The 17895-nt window shown below is 42.3% G+C and overlaps 1 protein-coding gene across 2 annotated transcripts in view; it reads left to right on the forward strand.

Annotated features, from left to right (window-relative positions):
- The window catches only part of LOC124776785 (homeobox protein Mohawk), a 102968-nt gene that overhangs the window by 79124 nt on the left and 5949 nt on the right, over window positions 1–17895 (forward strand). For both annotated transcript variants that reach the window (XM_047251924.1, XM_047251923.1), the window contains 2 exons: window positions 4274–4454; window positions 15316–15801. In XM_047251924.1, the coding sequence (XP_047107880.1) occupies window positions 4274–4454; window positions 15316–15801 (667 nt within the window). The remainder of the gene's footprint in view (window positions 1–4273; window positions 4455–15315; window positions 15802–17895) is intronic.

Here is a 17895-nt window from a genome sequence, read left to right on the forward strand (position 1 = left end):
GTGACACATCATACGAAAGTTATTCGTTCTTAAGTTCTCCACAACAGTATATTTTCAAATCCAGACAAGCTCAACAATCCGAACAGTTTATATGTAACCGTGCAAGTCTCGAGTCTTGACGCCATCAGATCACCGCCCAAAGAGCATTTTGATGGGTCAGTAAATTGCAGCTTGCCACCAATATGACCTGGCACTGTTGACTGTCAACATTGCTGGCCATGTTCAGCAACATTGCTAGACACTGTTTCCCAGTAATGTTTGTGGCAGTACATTTCCAGACCAGAAGTGCTTATATTTCTGGAAATAACTCGACAATAAAAAGAGAAATCAGGCTTTCCGGGAGCGCACTATTTTAAGTAAGCGAACAGTAAGCCGTCCACTGGGAGCACTTCCGAGTGCACTTCGCCAAGACAGTCGCCGCCATGCAGACGCAGTACTCGCTGCATTCTCGCGCCATGTCCTGGGCGCAGCTGATGCGGCCGTTCCTGGCCGACCTTGGAAGCTAAAGGACAAATCTCGACAACTTCCACCGGACATCCGCCAGGTCATAAACGAGATGAAGCGGATCTTTCGTGAGCGGCAAATCACGAGGAATCCAGCCATCAAACGGCTGCTAAATCGACTCCTTCGAGACATTACAGCTGCAGTCGCCAACCACTGGAATCGAGAGTGGGCTGGCAAGATTGCCAAGCTCAGGATCGACCGCAAGAGCGCCTGGAATATGACGAATCAGTTCCTGAGATGGAGCCAGCGCATACCGCCGCTGCAAGTGGGGCGCGATGTTATCCCAGAACCAGACTCCAAAGCCAAGTCCTAGCCGACGTATTCGCGGCTAGTTTCACACTGGCTCGACAGACCACATCCGCCTGGAAGCGGATGTTGCAGGTGTTCCTGGCAAACAGAGGCGTCATCGATAACAGCTCGCTCACATGAAACCCAGGAAAGCAGGAGGGTGCGACCAAATGGACAACAACCTACTGAAGCAGCTATTAGCAGATGCTATGCATATCCTAGTGGCGACCTTCAACAACATCCTCCGAACCTGCCGCTACCCTTCCACAGAGAAACACACGGAAGTAGTAGCCATTCCAAAGGCGGGAGAGAACGCCACCCTAGTGCAGAATTTTCAGCTTGCTGCCCTCGTTCTCCACGGTCTTTCACAAGCTCTACATCAAGTGACTGAGGCTCAATGGCAGGGAGAAAGGGCTGCTTCCTAACAAATAATCTGACTTCCCAGAGGGCTATTCCACGCAACATGAACTCCTACGGCTGGTGGAGCAGACGATGGGGACAATGGAGTATCCCAAGCACCTAGAGGCGCTGCCCTTGACGTCTCGAGAGCCTTCTATAGCATGTGTCATGAAGGTCTTCTATGCAAGCTTCTTGTGCAGGGGGTACCTGTGTCGCATGCCTGCACATTCCATGTGTGTGCCAACGGCGCCACATCAAGAGCAAGCCACATCACAGTGGGACCACCACAGGGGTCTCTGCTCGGGCCCCTTTTGTACTCCCTCTTATCAGTCCCAAAGACCCGGGAATTCAAATAGCTTTATATGTCGATGATACTGCATTACTTGTACTGTACCTCAGCGCACTGTCACCTACAGATGACCTGCAATGAGCTTGGGGCCAGAGCCACCAAATGGCAGCTCAAGTTCAATGTAGCCAAAAACCAAGCAGCTGTCATCACCAAGCAGAAGTTGCCAGCTAATCTACAGCCAGTGTGAATTGTGAGTGGTCCTATCCCTTGGCCACTCAATAGTCAGTATCTCGACATCACCCTGGACTGGTGCCTGATGTGCAAGGCGCATATATGGTGGGCAAGAGTAAAGTGCTGGGAAGGTTGCACTTACTTTCCACCCTGCCAAATCATACGATGCTGCTGCCCTCACACTGTGGCATCACACGGTACCTAGGAGTTATCAGGGCACTGCTAGAGTACGCCATCAAGTTGTGGCGAAACGCCACTAATACATTATTCAAGATGTTGCAAATGGTACAGAACAAAGCTCTTCTCCTGGTGATACACCTTCCTACAGATTTCTCAACGAGGGAATTACATCAGATTGCAGGAATTCGGACGCTCCAAGACCGATTCTGGCATTCTGCAAGAAAATTCTAGGTGGCAGCATGAGAAATCGAACAACCGACTCGTCATTGGGCTGGGCAACTAACTACAGTGGCGGTCAACTATGAGGTGTCCAGACGTGGTGCGTCTTAGTCATGCCATGCAACAAGAGGATGGGAAAACAACATGTGACAATGAGAGAAAGAGGTCAACGTCGAGAGGCCGCACAACACTCAACCCAAGGCAGAAGCAGGAACAGCAAACGCTGCTTAATCTGCAACCAGATGAAGCAGGAAGCTTTGCAAATGTTGTGAGTGATTGATTGAGTAGTGAGTGAACAGCTTCCGAAACTTTAACTCGTGAACTGATGCTGGATACATACCTTTTCCGAAATGTCGAAACATTGTTTTCAATATTTTGTAAAAGCAACTGGTCGAGAACTGGTAACAACAGTACCAAAATGAAAGACCGTGTACCAATTACAACTAGACCATTAATTACTCTCCAGCTTTGGCTATCAATGATTCATACAGAAGTTTGATGTACCTTTTTCAAAGAGCATTCATCAGTATGAATCTAGGAACCAGATGGTTGTAGCACTGGTAGGAGGACTCCAGGATTTTATAAAGATAATTTGGAGTAACTATCAAATGTTTCTGCTTCCATAATGAAGTTTCACTCTGCAGTGGAGTGTGCAATGATTTGAAATATTCTGGCACATTAAAACAGAATGCCATATAGGGACTCGAATGTGGGACTTTTGTCTTCTGCAGGCAAGTGCTCACTGACTGTGCTATCCAAGAATGACTCGCAACCTGCCCTCACAGCTTTATTTTCTCCAATGCCTTACCTCCCTTTTTCCCAAATTTCACAGAAGTTCTTCAGTATATTTTACTGAATTGGCACACTGGAAATAAAGGGAGTGCTAGTCTCTCTAGCCCCACAAGATGTGCAGGAGAAGTTCTGCGAAATTTGGAAAAAACGGAGAGTCGGTGAGTATTTGTCTGCAAAAGGCAAAAGTTCCAAATTTGAGTCTCAATCTGGCACACAGTTTTAATCTGCCCAATGAGTGTGTGCATTATTTAACATATCTCCAAGCAGCGGCTACTGGTGATAGTCTGGACTTTAGCAAACAGAAATTCACTCACCCTACCCTCCAATTGATGTTTTCATTGAGGCACTTCTTCTACAAGAAACAAAAACTTGTAAGTATGTTAAGGATCCAAAATATGTAGACTGTAGCTCATGGACTAGGAAAAAGTTTTATTGCTATTTCTGCCCAGTTGCCTTGAGTAACATGAACCAACTGGCATCATGTTCGTGGCTGTATCAGTGACTGAATAACAACCTTGATGACAGGAAATACCTTATAAGCAGTTTTAAGAACAAAGTTGTTTCAAGTCATACTATAAGACTTAAGAGTAAAAAAAATATTATTTTCCATGTATGTTTGCTAAACTCCTACATAGCTTCATTTAAAATGAGAACATACTTCTTGATGCAATCTTCATGAACACTAGGAGTGATACTGCACTGGGTTCTTAAACATGATGTTCACTTTATTTGCCTATTTTGATTAAGAGAAAAGAGATAATGTAGCTCCAATGACATTATACTATCAAGAATTCAATTTATCATACGTATGAAAAGGTCTAGGCCAACAGGCTTGCCACAACGGTACTACTGGTTCCTCTCAGATCACTAAAGTTAAGCATTGTCAGGCTGGGATAGCACTTGTATGGGTGACCATCTGGTCTGCTGAACGCTGTCGGCAAGCGGGCTGCACTCAGCCCTTGTGAGGCAAACTGAGGAGCTACTTGACTGAGAACTCGCAGCTCCTGCCTCATAATCTGACATATAGCTGGGACAGTGGCGTGCTGACCACATGGCTCTCCATATCCGCATCCAGTGATGCTTACTGGTTGAGGATGACATGGCAGCTAGTGGTACCATTGGGCATTCGTGGCCTTTTAGGGCGAGTTTAGTTTTTTAGCTTATGAAAAGGTCTTCCGTACCAAAAAAGAGGGACAAAAATCATCTAAGATGTGCCTTGTAAAATATTCTATCCAAAACACTAGAATGAGATAATGTGTTTTCTGGTAACATTCAAGTCAGCATTTTATTTCACATTAGTTGTATCAGATGTGGTTCTATTTTCTTGTTACCCTTTTTCACTGTTAAGTAACATACTTCTTTCCTTTCCAGATCTGCAATTGGTTTGCCAACTGGAGAAGGAAGTTGAAGAATGCAGGCTGTGGAACGGAACACCACTGCACATGGACATCACTCATCAAAAATTACAGCAGGAAGACACAAGGCAACATCGAGAGATTCAGCATCGCCTCAGATGACAGTATCTGGGATGAATGTGACACTGTCGATACTGGTAAGTCAGTGAGCATCTCGCAACCAGGATGCTGTAAGTGAGTAATCAACTAGCTGTTTAAATATCAACTCATATATCTTTGGTACTTACTGCTTATGATGTGATAGCCCATTTGACAAGTGTTCATATGGTACAGCTGGCAGTTAAAATTGTAAATTCTTGAAGTTGTAATGCAAGAAACACAAATTTGGTGTGCATGATTGGCAATGCAGCAGATTGCCATTTAAGTGATACCACACAAAGTAGTTAGGAGTAATCCCATCTACATTCTGTACCTAAGAAATTTTTATGCAGGGGGTTGCTCATTCAGAAATCACGTTTGAATATTGGGTTGTTTTCAAGAAGATTGTGTCATGCTTCCTATAAGAAAGAAAAACATCTACCACCACATGTCAGAATTTGGTAGCATCAAGATTTTGGCCTATAGAGACTGCAGTTTAATGTTATGTAATATTACATCAGGATCCCATGAATGCCATGTAGATATGGAGTTGACACTCAGCCACACAGGATCATGCAGCCACATCACATACAATGGGCCAGGAAATGGCCTTATTGGCAGCAAGCCAAATATCTACCAATATATTTACAATTCATTTCTTTTATTGGGCTATCAATTTACTGACATGTTCCCTGGTTGCCTGTGAAAGGTCTTCTAAACAAATGTTTTAGTGCTATTAAGTAAATAAACACTGAGGTGACAGAAGTCATGGTATAGCAATATGCATATATAGAGATGGTGCTAGTGTCACATACACAAGATATAAAAGGGCAATACATTGGTGGAGCCATCATTTGTGCTCGGGTGATTCATGTGAAAAGATGATTATGGCTGCGCGACAGGAATTAATGGACTTTGAAAGTCGAATGGTAGTTGGAGCTAGACAGATAGGACATTCCATTTTGGAAACCGTTAGGGATTTCAGTATTCTGAGATCCAAAGCATCAAGAGTCTGCTGAGAATATCAAATTTCCGGCATTACCTCTCACCACTGACAACGTATTGGCTGATGACATTCACTTAATGTCAAGAGCAGTGGCGTTTGTGTAGAGTTGTAGAGAGTGCTAACAGACAAGCAAAACTGCATGAAATAACTACAGAAATCAATGTGGGATGTACAATGAATGTACCCGTTTGGACACTGTTGTGAAATTTGTCATTAATGGACTACAACATCAGATGACCAATGTGAGTGCCTTTGCTACCAGCACTACATCGCCTGCAGCACCTCTCCAAGGCATGTGACCATATCAGTTGGACAATAGAAAACTGGAAAACTGTGGCCTGGTCAGATGAGTCCCAGTTTCAGTTGGTAAGAGCTGGTGGTAAGGTTCGAGTGTGGTGCAGACCCCATGAAGCCATGGATTCTGGCTCTGTAATGGTGTGGGCTGTGTTTACATGGAATGCAACTGATCGTTAAATGAAAATGATTATGCTTGGCTGCTTGGAGAATTGCATTTTTAGGGTGACAATGCACATTGTCACTGGGTCACAATCGTTCGCGGCTTGTTTAAAGAACATTCTGGATCATTCAAGCTAATGATTTGGCCACCCAGACTGCCTGACATGGATTCCATCAAAAATTTATGGAATATAATTATGAGATCAGTTCATACACAAATTTCTGCACTACAAACTCTTTTGCAATTATGGACAGCTATAGAGGCAGCTGAGTATTTCTGCAAGGGACTTCCAATGACTTGTCAAGTCCATGCCACATCCAGTTGCTGCTCTACAAAACGTACAAGGAGGTGAGAAAATTCATGGGATACCTCCTAATATTGTCTCAGACATCCTTTTGCAAGGCACACTGCAGCCATTCAAGATGGCATGAACTCAAGTAGTTGTTGGAAGTTCCCTGTAGAAATATTCAGGCATGCTGCCTCTGTAGCCCTCCATAGCTGTGACAGTGTTGCTGGTGCAGGATTTTCTGCACGAACTGATGTCTTCATTACACCTCATAAATGTTCAATGGGATTCATGTCAGGCAATCTGGGTGACAAATCCCTCACCTGAATTTTCCAGAATATTCTTCGAACCATTCACAAACAACTCTGGCCCAGTGAAATGGCGTACTGTCATCTGTAAAAATTCAATTGTTGTTTGGGAACATGAAGTCTACAAATGGCTGCAAATGGTCTCCAAGTAGCCAAACATAATCATTTGTATCCAACGATTGGTTCCATTCCCTGTAAACACAACCAACACCATTATGGAGCCACCACCATCTTGCAGAGCACCTTATTGACAACTTGGGTCCATGGCTTTGTGGGGTCTGCGCCACACTCAGATCTTACCATCAGCTTTTACCAATTGAAATCGGGACTCATCTGACCAGGCCATGGTTTTCCAGTCATCTAGGACCAAACTGATATGGTCACAAATCCGTGATTGATACTTCAGGTGATGTCTTGCTGTTAGCAAAGGCCTGTGCACTGATCATCTGCTGCCATAGCCCATTAGTGCCAAATTCTACTGTGTTATCCTAAAGGATATGTTTGATGTATGTCCCACATTGATTTCTGTGATTATTTCATGCATTGTTGCTTGCCTGTTAGCACTAACAACTCTAAGCAAAAACTGCTATTCTAAGCCATTAAGTAAAGGCCATTGGCCAGTGCATTGTCCATGTTGAGAGGTAATGACTGGATTTAGTATTCTCAGCACACTCATGACATTGTGGATTTTGGAATATGGAATTCCCTAACAATTTCTGAAATACAATGTCACATGCATCTAGCTCCAACTACGATTCTCTAATCAGAGTCTGTTATTCTCGTCATGTTGCCATAATAGCATCGGAAACATTTTCATATGAAACACCTGAGTACAAACAAAAGCTTTGCCAATGCTCTTCCCTTTTAATACCTTTTGTCTGCGACACTACTGCTATCTGTATATATATATGTATTGTTATCCCACGACTTCCATTAACTGAGTGTATATTATTATTATTATTATTATTATTATTATTATTATTAACTTGATTGGCTATATTGGACACTTGAGTCATTCCTTGTTCACTTTCTATTTGAAGATTGGGCTATTTGCTTCTTGCGCTCAGCCCAGTGCTTTTTCATTCATTCCATATGCAATTTTCTTAGCTCGTCTGAAATCACTACCAGTCTTCTTTGCGTCATTTCTGCTGGAAATTTATGATTCTTAAGGAGAGTGTTAATTTTGTTTTTGTTCTCTGCATCAGTAATACTAAGTCCAACTGCTTCAAGATCTTTCTAAATTTCTTTGACCCACTGTCCTCCTGTCTTCTTCCAGAGACTCCTCATCACTAGTTGCTTTAAAATCCTGTTATCAGTCAGTCATAAGACATGAAAGAAATATGAGATTCTTTTCTTCTTCATTGTGCTGGTGATTGGGTCAATCTCACAATAGACAATTTCATTAGGGAGGATTCTCCAGACTCCATCAACATAGTATTTTTTATTGATGCGATCGGTCTTTCTTTCATTTTTAACTTGGAACAGAGTTTCATAAGCATAAGTTGCTTCCGGGAGAGTTACAGTTGTAAAATGTTTGGTCTTAGTGTCTATTGATAGGCATTTCTTATTATATGTTGACCAGGTTAAAAATTGTGCTTTTTTTTCATTTTGTTGGTTCTATTTATCCATGTTGCTTTCTCACCCAAGTTGTGCAAAATAATTTCTCCATGATATTTAAATTGTAGAACTATGTTAATTGCTTGATCATTTATGAAGATTTTATCTATACAAAGAGGTTTCATGGGCATAATTTCAGTTTCTTCAAAGGATATTTGTAATCCTATTTTTGAAGCACTTCTCTGGAGACTTGTGATCTGAGCATGAACTTCTTCCATGTCAAAGACTAAGAGAGCTAAATCATCAACAAACCCAAGGCAGTTTGCTCTTATTGCTGGTTTTCCTCCAATTTCGATTTAACATGGATTTTCTTTTCGCTAGATTGTCATGATGTAATTGAGGGCCACATTGAAAAGCAAAGGGGACACTATACACCTAAGTGTATATAGCATTATGTTATGATATTTTCCAGTTTGTATCATATTAGTAAAGGTAAAGAGAAAAAGATTAATGTTTTCAAGAAAAAATATAAGATAGGATACAACAATTAATTATACTGTAATTATGATGTATACCGGGCACCCTAGGAGGAATGGGAGAAACACATTATGAGCAAAGAGACTGATAACATTGACATAGACTGGGCTTGAATAAAACATCAAAGAGGTTACTTGAGTAATACACATACATTGGGCATCACTAGCCTTAAAGCAAGTGTACATTAAATTTCTTTCTATCTCAGAAACCATTTGGAATAGGGCATATGTCCATATGAAATTTTTTGTTTCATGTAAACATTCCTGCCGGCCGCGGTGGTCTAGTGGTTCTAGGCGCGCAGTCCGGAACCGCGCAACTGCTATGGTCGCGGGTTCGAATCCTGCCTCGGGCATGGATGTGTGTGATGTCCTTAGGTTAGTTAGGTTTAAGTAGTTCTAAGTTCTAGGGGACTGATGACCACAGATGTTAAGTCCCATAGTGCTCAGAGCCATTTGAACCATTTTTTTAAGTATTCCTGTCATATCTCTGAATACTGACTGTGCCCATTGGGACACCCTGTACTTTCTTTCATGAGTTCAAAACATTTATTCTAACATAAACTTTGTTGTACACTGGATCTATTCTGGTTTGGTAGAAATGGAGTAATGGCAACCACTCTAACAGTTAGCAACTTCTGCTGTCCAGATAAAGCTATATGCTTTCACTTTAGCCAGTAGAACTCGTCTTGCTATGTCTCATGTGAGTTGCCATGTGTTTAGTTATAAAGTCCACAGCATGTAGCACACATGATTTACTGTGTAACAACTCAATCTATCTACAACAACTATAACAATATTAGAGAAAGAAAGTTGCTACTCACCATATAGCGGAGATGCAGAGTCGCTATAGGCACAACAAAAAGATTCAATTATAGCTTTCGGCCATTAAGGCCTTTGTCAGCAACACACACACACACACACACACACACACACACACACACACACACACACACACACACACACACAAACACAACTTACTCACACATCTGCAGTGTCAGATAACTGAAACCACACTGCAAGCAGCAGCACCAGTGTATGATGAGAGTAGTGACTGGGTTGGGGTAAGGAGGAGGCTGGGGTGGTGAGGGGGAGGGATAGTATGGCGGGAGTGGTGGACAGTGAAGTGCTGCAGTTTAGACGGAGGGCATGAGAGAAGCTGGGGAGGGGGTGGGGGGCTAAGTAGCGGAAAGGAGAGAAATAAAAAGAAATTGAAAGACTGGGTGTGGTAATGAAATGACGGCTGTGTAGTGCTGGAATGGGAACAGGGAGGGAGCTGAATGGGTGAGGACAGGGACTAACGAAGGTTGAGCCCAGGAGGGTTACGGGAGCATAGGATGTATTGCAGGGAAAGTTCCCACCTGTGCAATTCAGAAAAGCTGGCTTTGGTGGGAAGGATCCATATGGCACAGGCTGTGAAACAGTCATCTCAGTGTGATTGAGATGACTGCTTCTCTTGCTTCGCAGCAGATGAACATCCAAGTAAAGCCTTAGCACCATTTATCACCAGACTTTGTCTGGATTGCATCAAAATGGATGTTTGAATGCACTGGATTACTGGAGAATACTTTTTGTGTTGATGGTGACATGATAAGATGCCCAATGACCTTGAGTGGCTGCAGAATAATACTGAACAAGATCAGGATGTGCCAATATGTTCTGCAGGGCCCATCTTATGCTACTGGCCATTAAAATTGCTACACCAAGAAGAAATGCAGATGATAAACGGGTATTCATTGGACAAATATATTATACTAGAAATGACATGTGATTACATTTTCACACAATTTGGGTGCATAGATACTGAGAAATCAGTACCCATAACAACCACCTCTGGCCAAAATAACGGCCTTGATATGCATGGGCTTTGAGTCAAAGAGAGCTTGGATGGCGTGTAAAGGTACAGCTGCCCATGCAGCTTCAACACGATACCACAGTTCGTCAAAAGTCATCAAAAGTAATGACTGGCGTATTATGACAAGCCAGTTGCTTGGCCACCATTGACCAGACGTTTTCCATTGGTGAGAGATCTGGAGAATGTGCTGGCCAGGGCAGCAGTCGAACATTTTCTGTATCCAGAAAGGCCCGTACAGGACTTGCAAGATGCGGTCGTGCATTATCCTGCTGAAATGTAGGGTTTCGCATGGATCGAATGAAGGGTAGAGGCACGGGTCATAACACATCTGAAATGTGATATCCACTGTTCAAAGTGCCGTCAATGCAAACAAGAGGTGACTGAGACGTGTAACCAATGGCAACCCATACCATCACGCCTGGTGATACGCCAGTATGGCGATGACGAATACACGCTTCCAATGTGCGTTCGCCGCGATGTCACCAAACATGGATGTGACCATCAAGATGCTGTAAACAGAACCTGGATACATCCAAAAAAATTACGTGTTGCCATTTTCGTGCACCCAGGTTCGTTGTTGAGTACACCATCGCAGGGGTTCCTGTCTGTGATGCAGCATCAAGGGTAACTGCAGCTATGGTCTCCAAGCTGATAGTCCATGCTGCTGCAAACATCATCGAACTGCTCGTGCAGATGATTGTTGTCTTGCAAATGTCCCCATCTGTTGACTCAGGGATCGAGATGTGGCTGCACAATCCGTTACAGCCATGCGGGTAAGATGCATGTCATCTCAACTGGTAGTAATAAGAGGCCGTTGGGATGCAGCACGGCATTCCGTATTACCCTCCTTAACCCACCGATTCCATACTCTGCTAACAGTCATTGGATCTCGACCAATGCAAGCAGCAGTGTCGCGATAAAATAAACCGCAATTGCGACAGGTTACAATCCGATCTTTATCAAAGTCGGAAACGTGATGGTACGCATTTCTCCTCCTTCCACGAGGCATCACAACAATGTTTCACCAGGAAACACCGGTCAACTGCTGTTTGTGTATGAGAAATTGGTTGGAAACTTTCCTCATGTCAGCACGTTGTAGGTGTCACCACTGGCGCCAACCTTGTGTGAATGCTCTTAAAAGCTAATCATTTGCATATCTCAGCATCTTCTTCCTGTCGGTTAAATTTTTCATATGTAGCACGTCATCTTTGTGGTGTAGCAATTTTAATGGCCAGTAGTGTAATTAATAGTGAAAACTGACACAGCTGAAGGTACATGGCAATAGAAGGAGAAATGTTCCAGTAAACATGAATCCACAAACGTGCCATTAACGAGATAAATACAAATTGTGATTACCACCCACCATTGACATCAGCATGAAATTTTGTGTGAAAATACATAGCTCACTCAAGAGGTACTAAATGTGTGTATTCCAATTTAAATTTTTATCTAGATTTAGTCCTAGAAATTTGGCAGATTCCATTTCTGCTCTGTCCTTAGTTTTATAACTTATTTTAATTTCCTGGCACTTTTCCTCTTTGGGTTTTGAATTGTACAATATACAATTCTGAGATATTCAGAGGCAACCTGTTTCACTGGAAATGTGTTTCTTAACTATCAAGAGTATTCATGACACAATCATGGATATTTCTCACTTTACAATTTTCAGCGAAAACAGACCTATCATCTGGAAACAGAACTGATGGAGTGCTGACACTGATGGGCAAATCATTAAGATAGAACAAAAAGAGAATAGGACTGAGAACAGAGCTCTGAGGGACAGCTTGTGTCATTATTCTCCATTTTGAAGTGTAATTTACAGTGTTTGGGCAGGAGCTAGCAAATGCTCCCTACCCATTAAAACATGCATCAATACGGTGGGCCAAATTCCATGTCTCTAGTGACCACCTCATGAAGCGTGGGCATGTAACACTGATAAGGGTAATTCTTTTGTTGATGGAGGACAAAGAAGTCAGTGGAGTTTACTGATACTCAAGAGGAATAGACCTTGTACCAATTTCACATTTCAACAACTCCCTCTTTTTCCTCTCTGTGATCATCTACCAAAACAAGACTACAGGGTGTTACAAAAAGGTACGGTCAAACTTTCAGGAAACATTCCTCACACACAAAGAAAGAAAATATGTTATGTGGACATGTGTCTGGTAACGCTTACTTTCCACGTTAGAGCTCATTTTATTACTTCTCTTCAAATCACGTTAATCATGGAATGGAAACACACAGCAACAGAACGTACCAGTGTGACTTCAAATACTTTGTTACAGGAAATGTTCAAAATGTCCTCCATTAGCAAGGATACATGGATCCATCCTTCGTTGCATGGAATCCCTGATGCACTGATGCAGCCCTGGAGAATGGCGTATTGTATCACAGCCATCCACAATACGAGCACGAAGAGTCTCTACATTTGGTACCGGGATTGCGTAGACAAGAGCTTTCAAATGCCCCCATAAATGAAAGTCAAGAGGGTTGAGGTCAGGAGAGTGTGGAGGCCATGGAATTGGTCCGCCTCTACCAATCCATCGGTCACCGAATCTGTTGTTGAGAAGCGTACGTACACTTCGACTGAAATGTGCAGGAGCTCCATCGTGCATGGACCACATGTTGTGTCGTACTTGTAAAGGCACATGTTCTAGCAGCACAGGTAGAGTATCCCGTATGAAATCATGATAATGTGCTCCATTGAGCGTAGGTGGAAGAACATGGGGCCCAATCAAGACATAACCAACAATGCCTGCCCAAACGTTCACAGAAAATCTGTGTTGTTGACGTGATTGCACAATTGCGTGCGGATTCTCGTCAGCCCACACATGTTGATTGTGAAAATTTACAATTTGATCACATTGGAATGAAGCCTCAGCCGTAAAGAGAACATTTGCACTGAAATGAGGATTGACACATTGTTTTATGAATCATTCACAGAAGTGTACCCGTGGAGGCCAATCAGCTGCTGATAGTGCCTGCACATGCTGTACATGGTACGGAAACAACTGGTTCTCCCGTAGCACTCTCCATACAGGGACGTGGTCAACGTTACCTTGTACAGCAGCAACTTCTCTGACGCTGACATTAGAGTTATCATCAACTGCACGAAGAATTGCCTCATCCATTGCAGGTGTCCTCGTCGTTCTAGGTCTTCCCCAGTCACGAGTCATAGGCTGGAATGTTGCGTGCTCCTTAAGACGCCGATCAATTGCCTCGAATGTATTCCTGTCAGGACACCTTCGTTCTGGAAATCTGTCTCGATCCAAACGTACCACACCACGGTTATTGCCCCGTGCTAATCCATACATCAAATGGGCATCTGCCAACTCCGCATTTGTAAACATTGCACTGACTGCAAAACCACGTTCGTGATTAACACTAACCTGTTAACGCTACGTACTGATGTGCTTGATGCTAGTACAGTAGAGCAATGAGTCGCATGTCAACACAAGCACCAAAGTCATCATTACCTTCCTTCAATTGGGCCAACTGGCGGTGAATGGAGGAAGTAAAGTACATACTGACGAAACTAAAATGAGCTCTAACATGGAAATTATGCGTTTCCGGACACATGTCCACATAACATCTTTTCTTTATTTGTGTGTGAGGAATGTTTCCCGGAAGTTTGGCCGTACCTTTTTGTAACACCCTGTATATTGTACAAGCACCCTTTACAGTCAGTCATATCGCAAAAATATGTCCTTAAACAATGTGCTAAGAGAGACACATACTCTATGTCAGTATTTCTTTACATATGGCAACCAATCATGAAAATGGTATCTTTTGGTTTGAACTGATGACCTGGCAGAGACTTATAACACTATATGAATGTGTGGTTTCTGTACTTTTGAATGTGTCCAAAAGAACAGAGACCTCACAGAATCTGCAGTTGTGATATATGTTATGTAATTGATGGTGGAGGGGGGAGGGGGTGGGGAATGGGGGTAAGGAGAGGAGGGGGGGGGGGTGAGAAAAAAAGTAAAGGGAAGAAACTAAAGACATCAGCTGCCTTTGGGCTTTATGTGGAATCAGCGGTGGCATGTGAAAATTTATACCAGACCAAGATTTGAACACAGGATCTCCTGCTTACTAGGTATTTGCATTAACCACTGCACCATCCAGGCACAATGTTTATCACAAATGCACAGACTCTCTTGACATGTGCCCTAATCGACTCACATTCCTATCTAGTGGGACAGCGGATAGTGGCACTAGGTGGGAATGTGAGTCAGCTGGGGAGAATTTCCAGATAGTCCACATATCTGGGATAACACTATGTCCAGATGGCAGACTGGTTAACACAACTGCCTACTAAGCAGTAGATCCCAGATCCGAATCCCAATCCGGCACACATATTCACCATTGCCTCTGATTCCACGCAAAGTCTCAATGTTGATACCATTAGTTCCTTCCCTTTCCTTTCCTTTCTCTCCCCACCCTCCCTCCACCTTCAATTACATATCCTTTATCACTATAGTCCACAGCTCGTGGTCTGGCAGTAGCGTTCTTGTTTCCTGAGCACAGGGTCCTGGGTTCAATTCCCCACTGGGTCACCTGTCGCAAGATGACTGAGTGTTGTTGTGTTGTCTTCATCATCATCATTCATCCCCTTTACAGTCAGAGGAAGGCAACAGCAAACCACCTCCAATAGGACCTTGCCTAGTATGGCGGTGCAGATCTCCCTCATCGTTCCCCTACACTCTGTCAAGAAGTAAGGGACTTCATTTCCATTTCCATATCACTGTTAGTCACATGTAGTGTACATATTATGTATATGCTATAATACCTTCACAGATTCAAATGTCTTTTTTCAGCAGACTAATTCACCATGAAGTACTAACAGTTTTTATCTAATGTACAACTAACAAAATCATTTTGAGTAGAATTTTTGATTTCGTGGTTTTGGTTTCAGAGCAAGATGGTGAAGTAGAGGTCTCAGATGGATTACCTGCACTATCTTATGTTGCTAACGCAACAGCAATGGATCACAGTTACTCAGCACTGCACCGTGACCACCAGCTCCCTGCAGTCGAAATGCCATATGTCATGGATGCCTCCAGTGTACACCACCAGTCATGCAACGTCACCTCACCTCCTACCGATTCTCACATGTCTGATCTCAGAACGTTACCACCAAGGAACAAGTACAAAAGTCACATGATGCACAAATTCCTCAATGACAGCAGGCGGAGTGAAAACAGTGATCAACTTGTCCAAATCATTGACATGGAAACAGGATTGCCTCCAAAAGCGGACACGTGCCTCAGAGATAAATGGCTTGAAAGTGCTCAAAAATTCCAACCTAGTAATAGTTTTGTGACATGGTCAGCCAGAAACATAACATGGAAAGCAGTGGCGAATCAAGACTACAGGAAGGCTCACAGGCTGAATGTCCCAGGTAATAAGAAGAAAGTGATTCTCATACTCCCATAATTATTTGACTAGATTTCTTGCCATTTGTGTTATTTATCAAAATCTGTAGCCTCACTGTGCAAGGTAGATTGTTGAATCATATGGTTCTGAGCACCTGATAGTACACAGAGAAACTGTTGCATCAGCTAGCAGCTAGATTACCAGGAAGTTATCGAATGTACATAGTATTTAGGGCCAGTGTTCCACAGTTGTTGATAAAGCATAGTGCGGAATCACACAGTGAATTTGATAGTTGATGTATTACCACAGATGTTGAAATTGTAAATTTTGAGGGAGGGAAATACACTGAGGTCTGTATTGCATTCTTTCAGCTGCTTGCAGGGAGTTAGTTTTACAGTGAATGTAGTATTCAAGGACAGGTTGCAAGAAAAAAATTGTTCAAGAGTGCCTCAAGGAGAGATAATAGTCCTAAAGGCAACAACAAAAACATTCAAAACACAATGATGCTGCACCTAACTCATAGTGCTGATAAACAAAAGGATTACCACGAGAGGGATCCAACTATGAGGTCATCATTCACTTGATCCCGTGGGAATCAAATCAGAAAGATTCCTCTAAGAAGGACAAGATAGTTGTTCAAATGGTTCCTTTAGTGCATTCATCATGGACAACAAAATGATTAAAACAGAGTCTTAAGGTGAAAGATGTGTGTGGTGAGAGAGGTGAGCCAGACAAAAGCAGCTAACACCTGCTCCTTCCATTCCCCCCTCCCATCAAACTCACTGTAAAGCATGGTAAAACAGTCAGATGAGTAAAATGAGAGAAATAAGCAAAGCAATGCCCATAGATTAATAGCGTTCACTTTTTCGCAAAAGCCAATAGTGATCCCAGTTTGCACATTGGATGAATCAGTTTCATTATCTGTGACAGTGATGACTTAAATACAGTGGTAAAAATGATAATGATGCCAGAAAATTACTATTTGTAGTCTGAGCAGTAGTTTAAAATTGTTGATTTATACAATCAAAACACTAAGTATTTAACTGTTGATAATACCTGAAATTATGATACACTGATCAAAGCTTTTTTTCTGTCATAACATTAAATTTATTTCTCAGATTGTGATTAACAGTCTGCTTCCCTTCAGGTCCACATCTGGCACTGACTGTATGCAAAAACTTGTATGTCAGTTGCTGAGTGACCAAAGCTGTACATGTGCAGCCTGACAAATGGATAGCCTAAGAATGGTCATTTCCCACTGTTATTGGGTGGACATCACCTACACTATACAAACCACTGTGAAGTGCATGGCAGATGGTACTTCCTATTGTACCAGTTATTAGGGCTTCTTCCCCTTCCATTCATACGTGTAGCATGGAAGGAATGACTGTTTAAATGCCTTTGTGTGTGTGTGTGTGTGTGTGTGTGTGTGTGTGTATTGTAAGTAATCTAATCTTTTTCTCACAATCCCTATGGAAGTGATACAGTAGGAGCTATAATATAACACTAAAATCATTGTTTAAAGCTGGTTCTCCAAACTTTGTAAACAGACTTTTGTGGTGTAGTTTCCATCTATTGTCAAATGTCTGCCAATTCAGTTTCTTCAACATCTCTGTGACATTTTTGCTTGGATAAAAAAAAATGTGTGACCATTCATACTGTCCTTCTCTTGTATAAGTTCAATATTGCCTGTTAGTACTATTTGGTACAGGTTCCACATAGCTGAAGAACGTTCTATGATGGGTCACATGAGTGATTTGTAAGCTGTCTCCTTTGTGGACTGATTTCATTTCCCTAGTATTCAACCAATGAACCTGTCTACCACTTGTGTTACCTATAACTGAGCCTATGTGATAACTCCATTTCATATCCCTAAAAAGGGTTACACCCAGGTATTTGTATGAGTTGACCAATTCCAGTTGTGATTTGTTAATTCCACACTCATAAGATAATATCCTTTTTCGTTTTGTGAAGTGCACAATTTTACATTTATGAAATTTTAAACCAAGTTGCCAATCTTTGCACCACTTTTAAATCTTATCAAGCTTCTGAATGGACATTTGTGCAGCTTTTTCAAACAGTAATTCATTATAGACAACCGCATCATCTGCAAAATGTC

This window comes from Schistocerca piceifrons, chromosome 2, assembly GCF_021461385.2.
Source record: "Schistocerca piceifrons isolate TAMUIC-IGC-003096 chromosome 2, iqSchPice1.1, whole genome shotgun sequence".
Lineage (NCBI taxonomy): Eukaryota > Metazoa > Arthropoda > Insecta > Orthoptera > Acrididae > Schistocerca > Schistocerca piceifrons.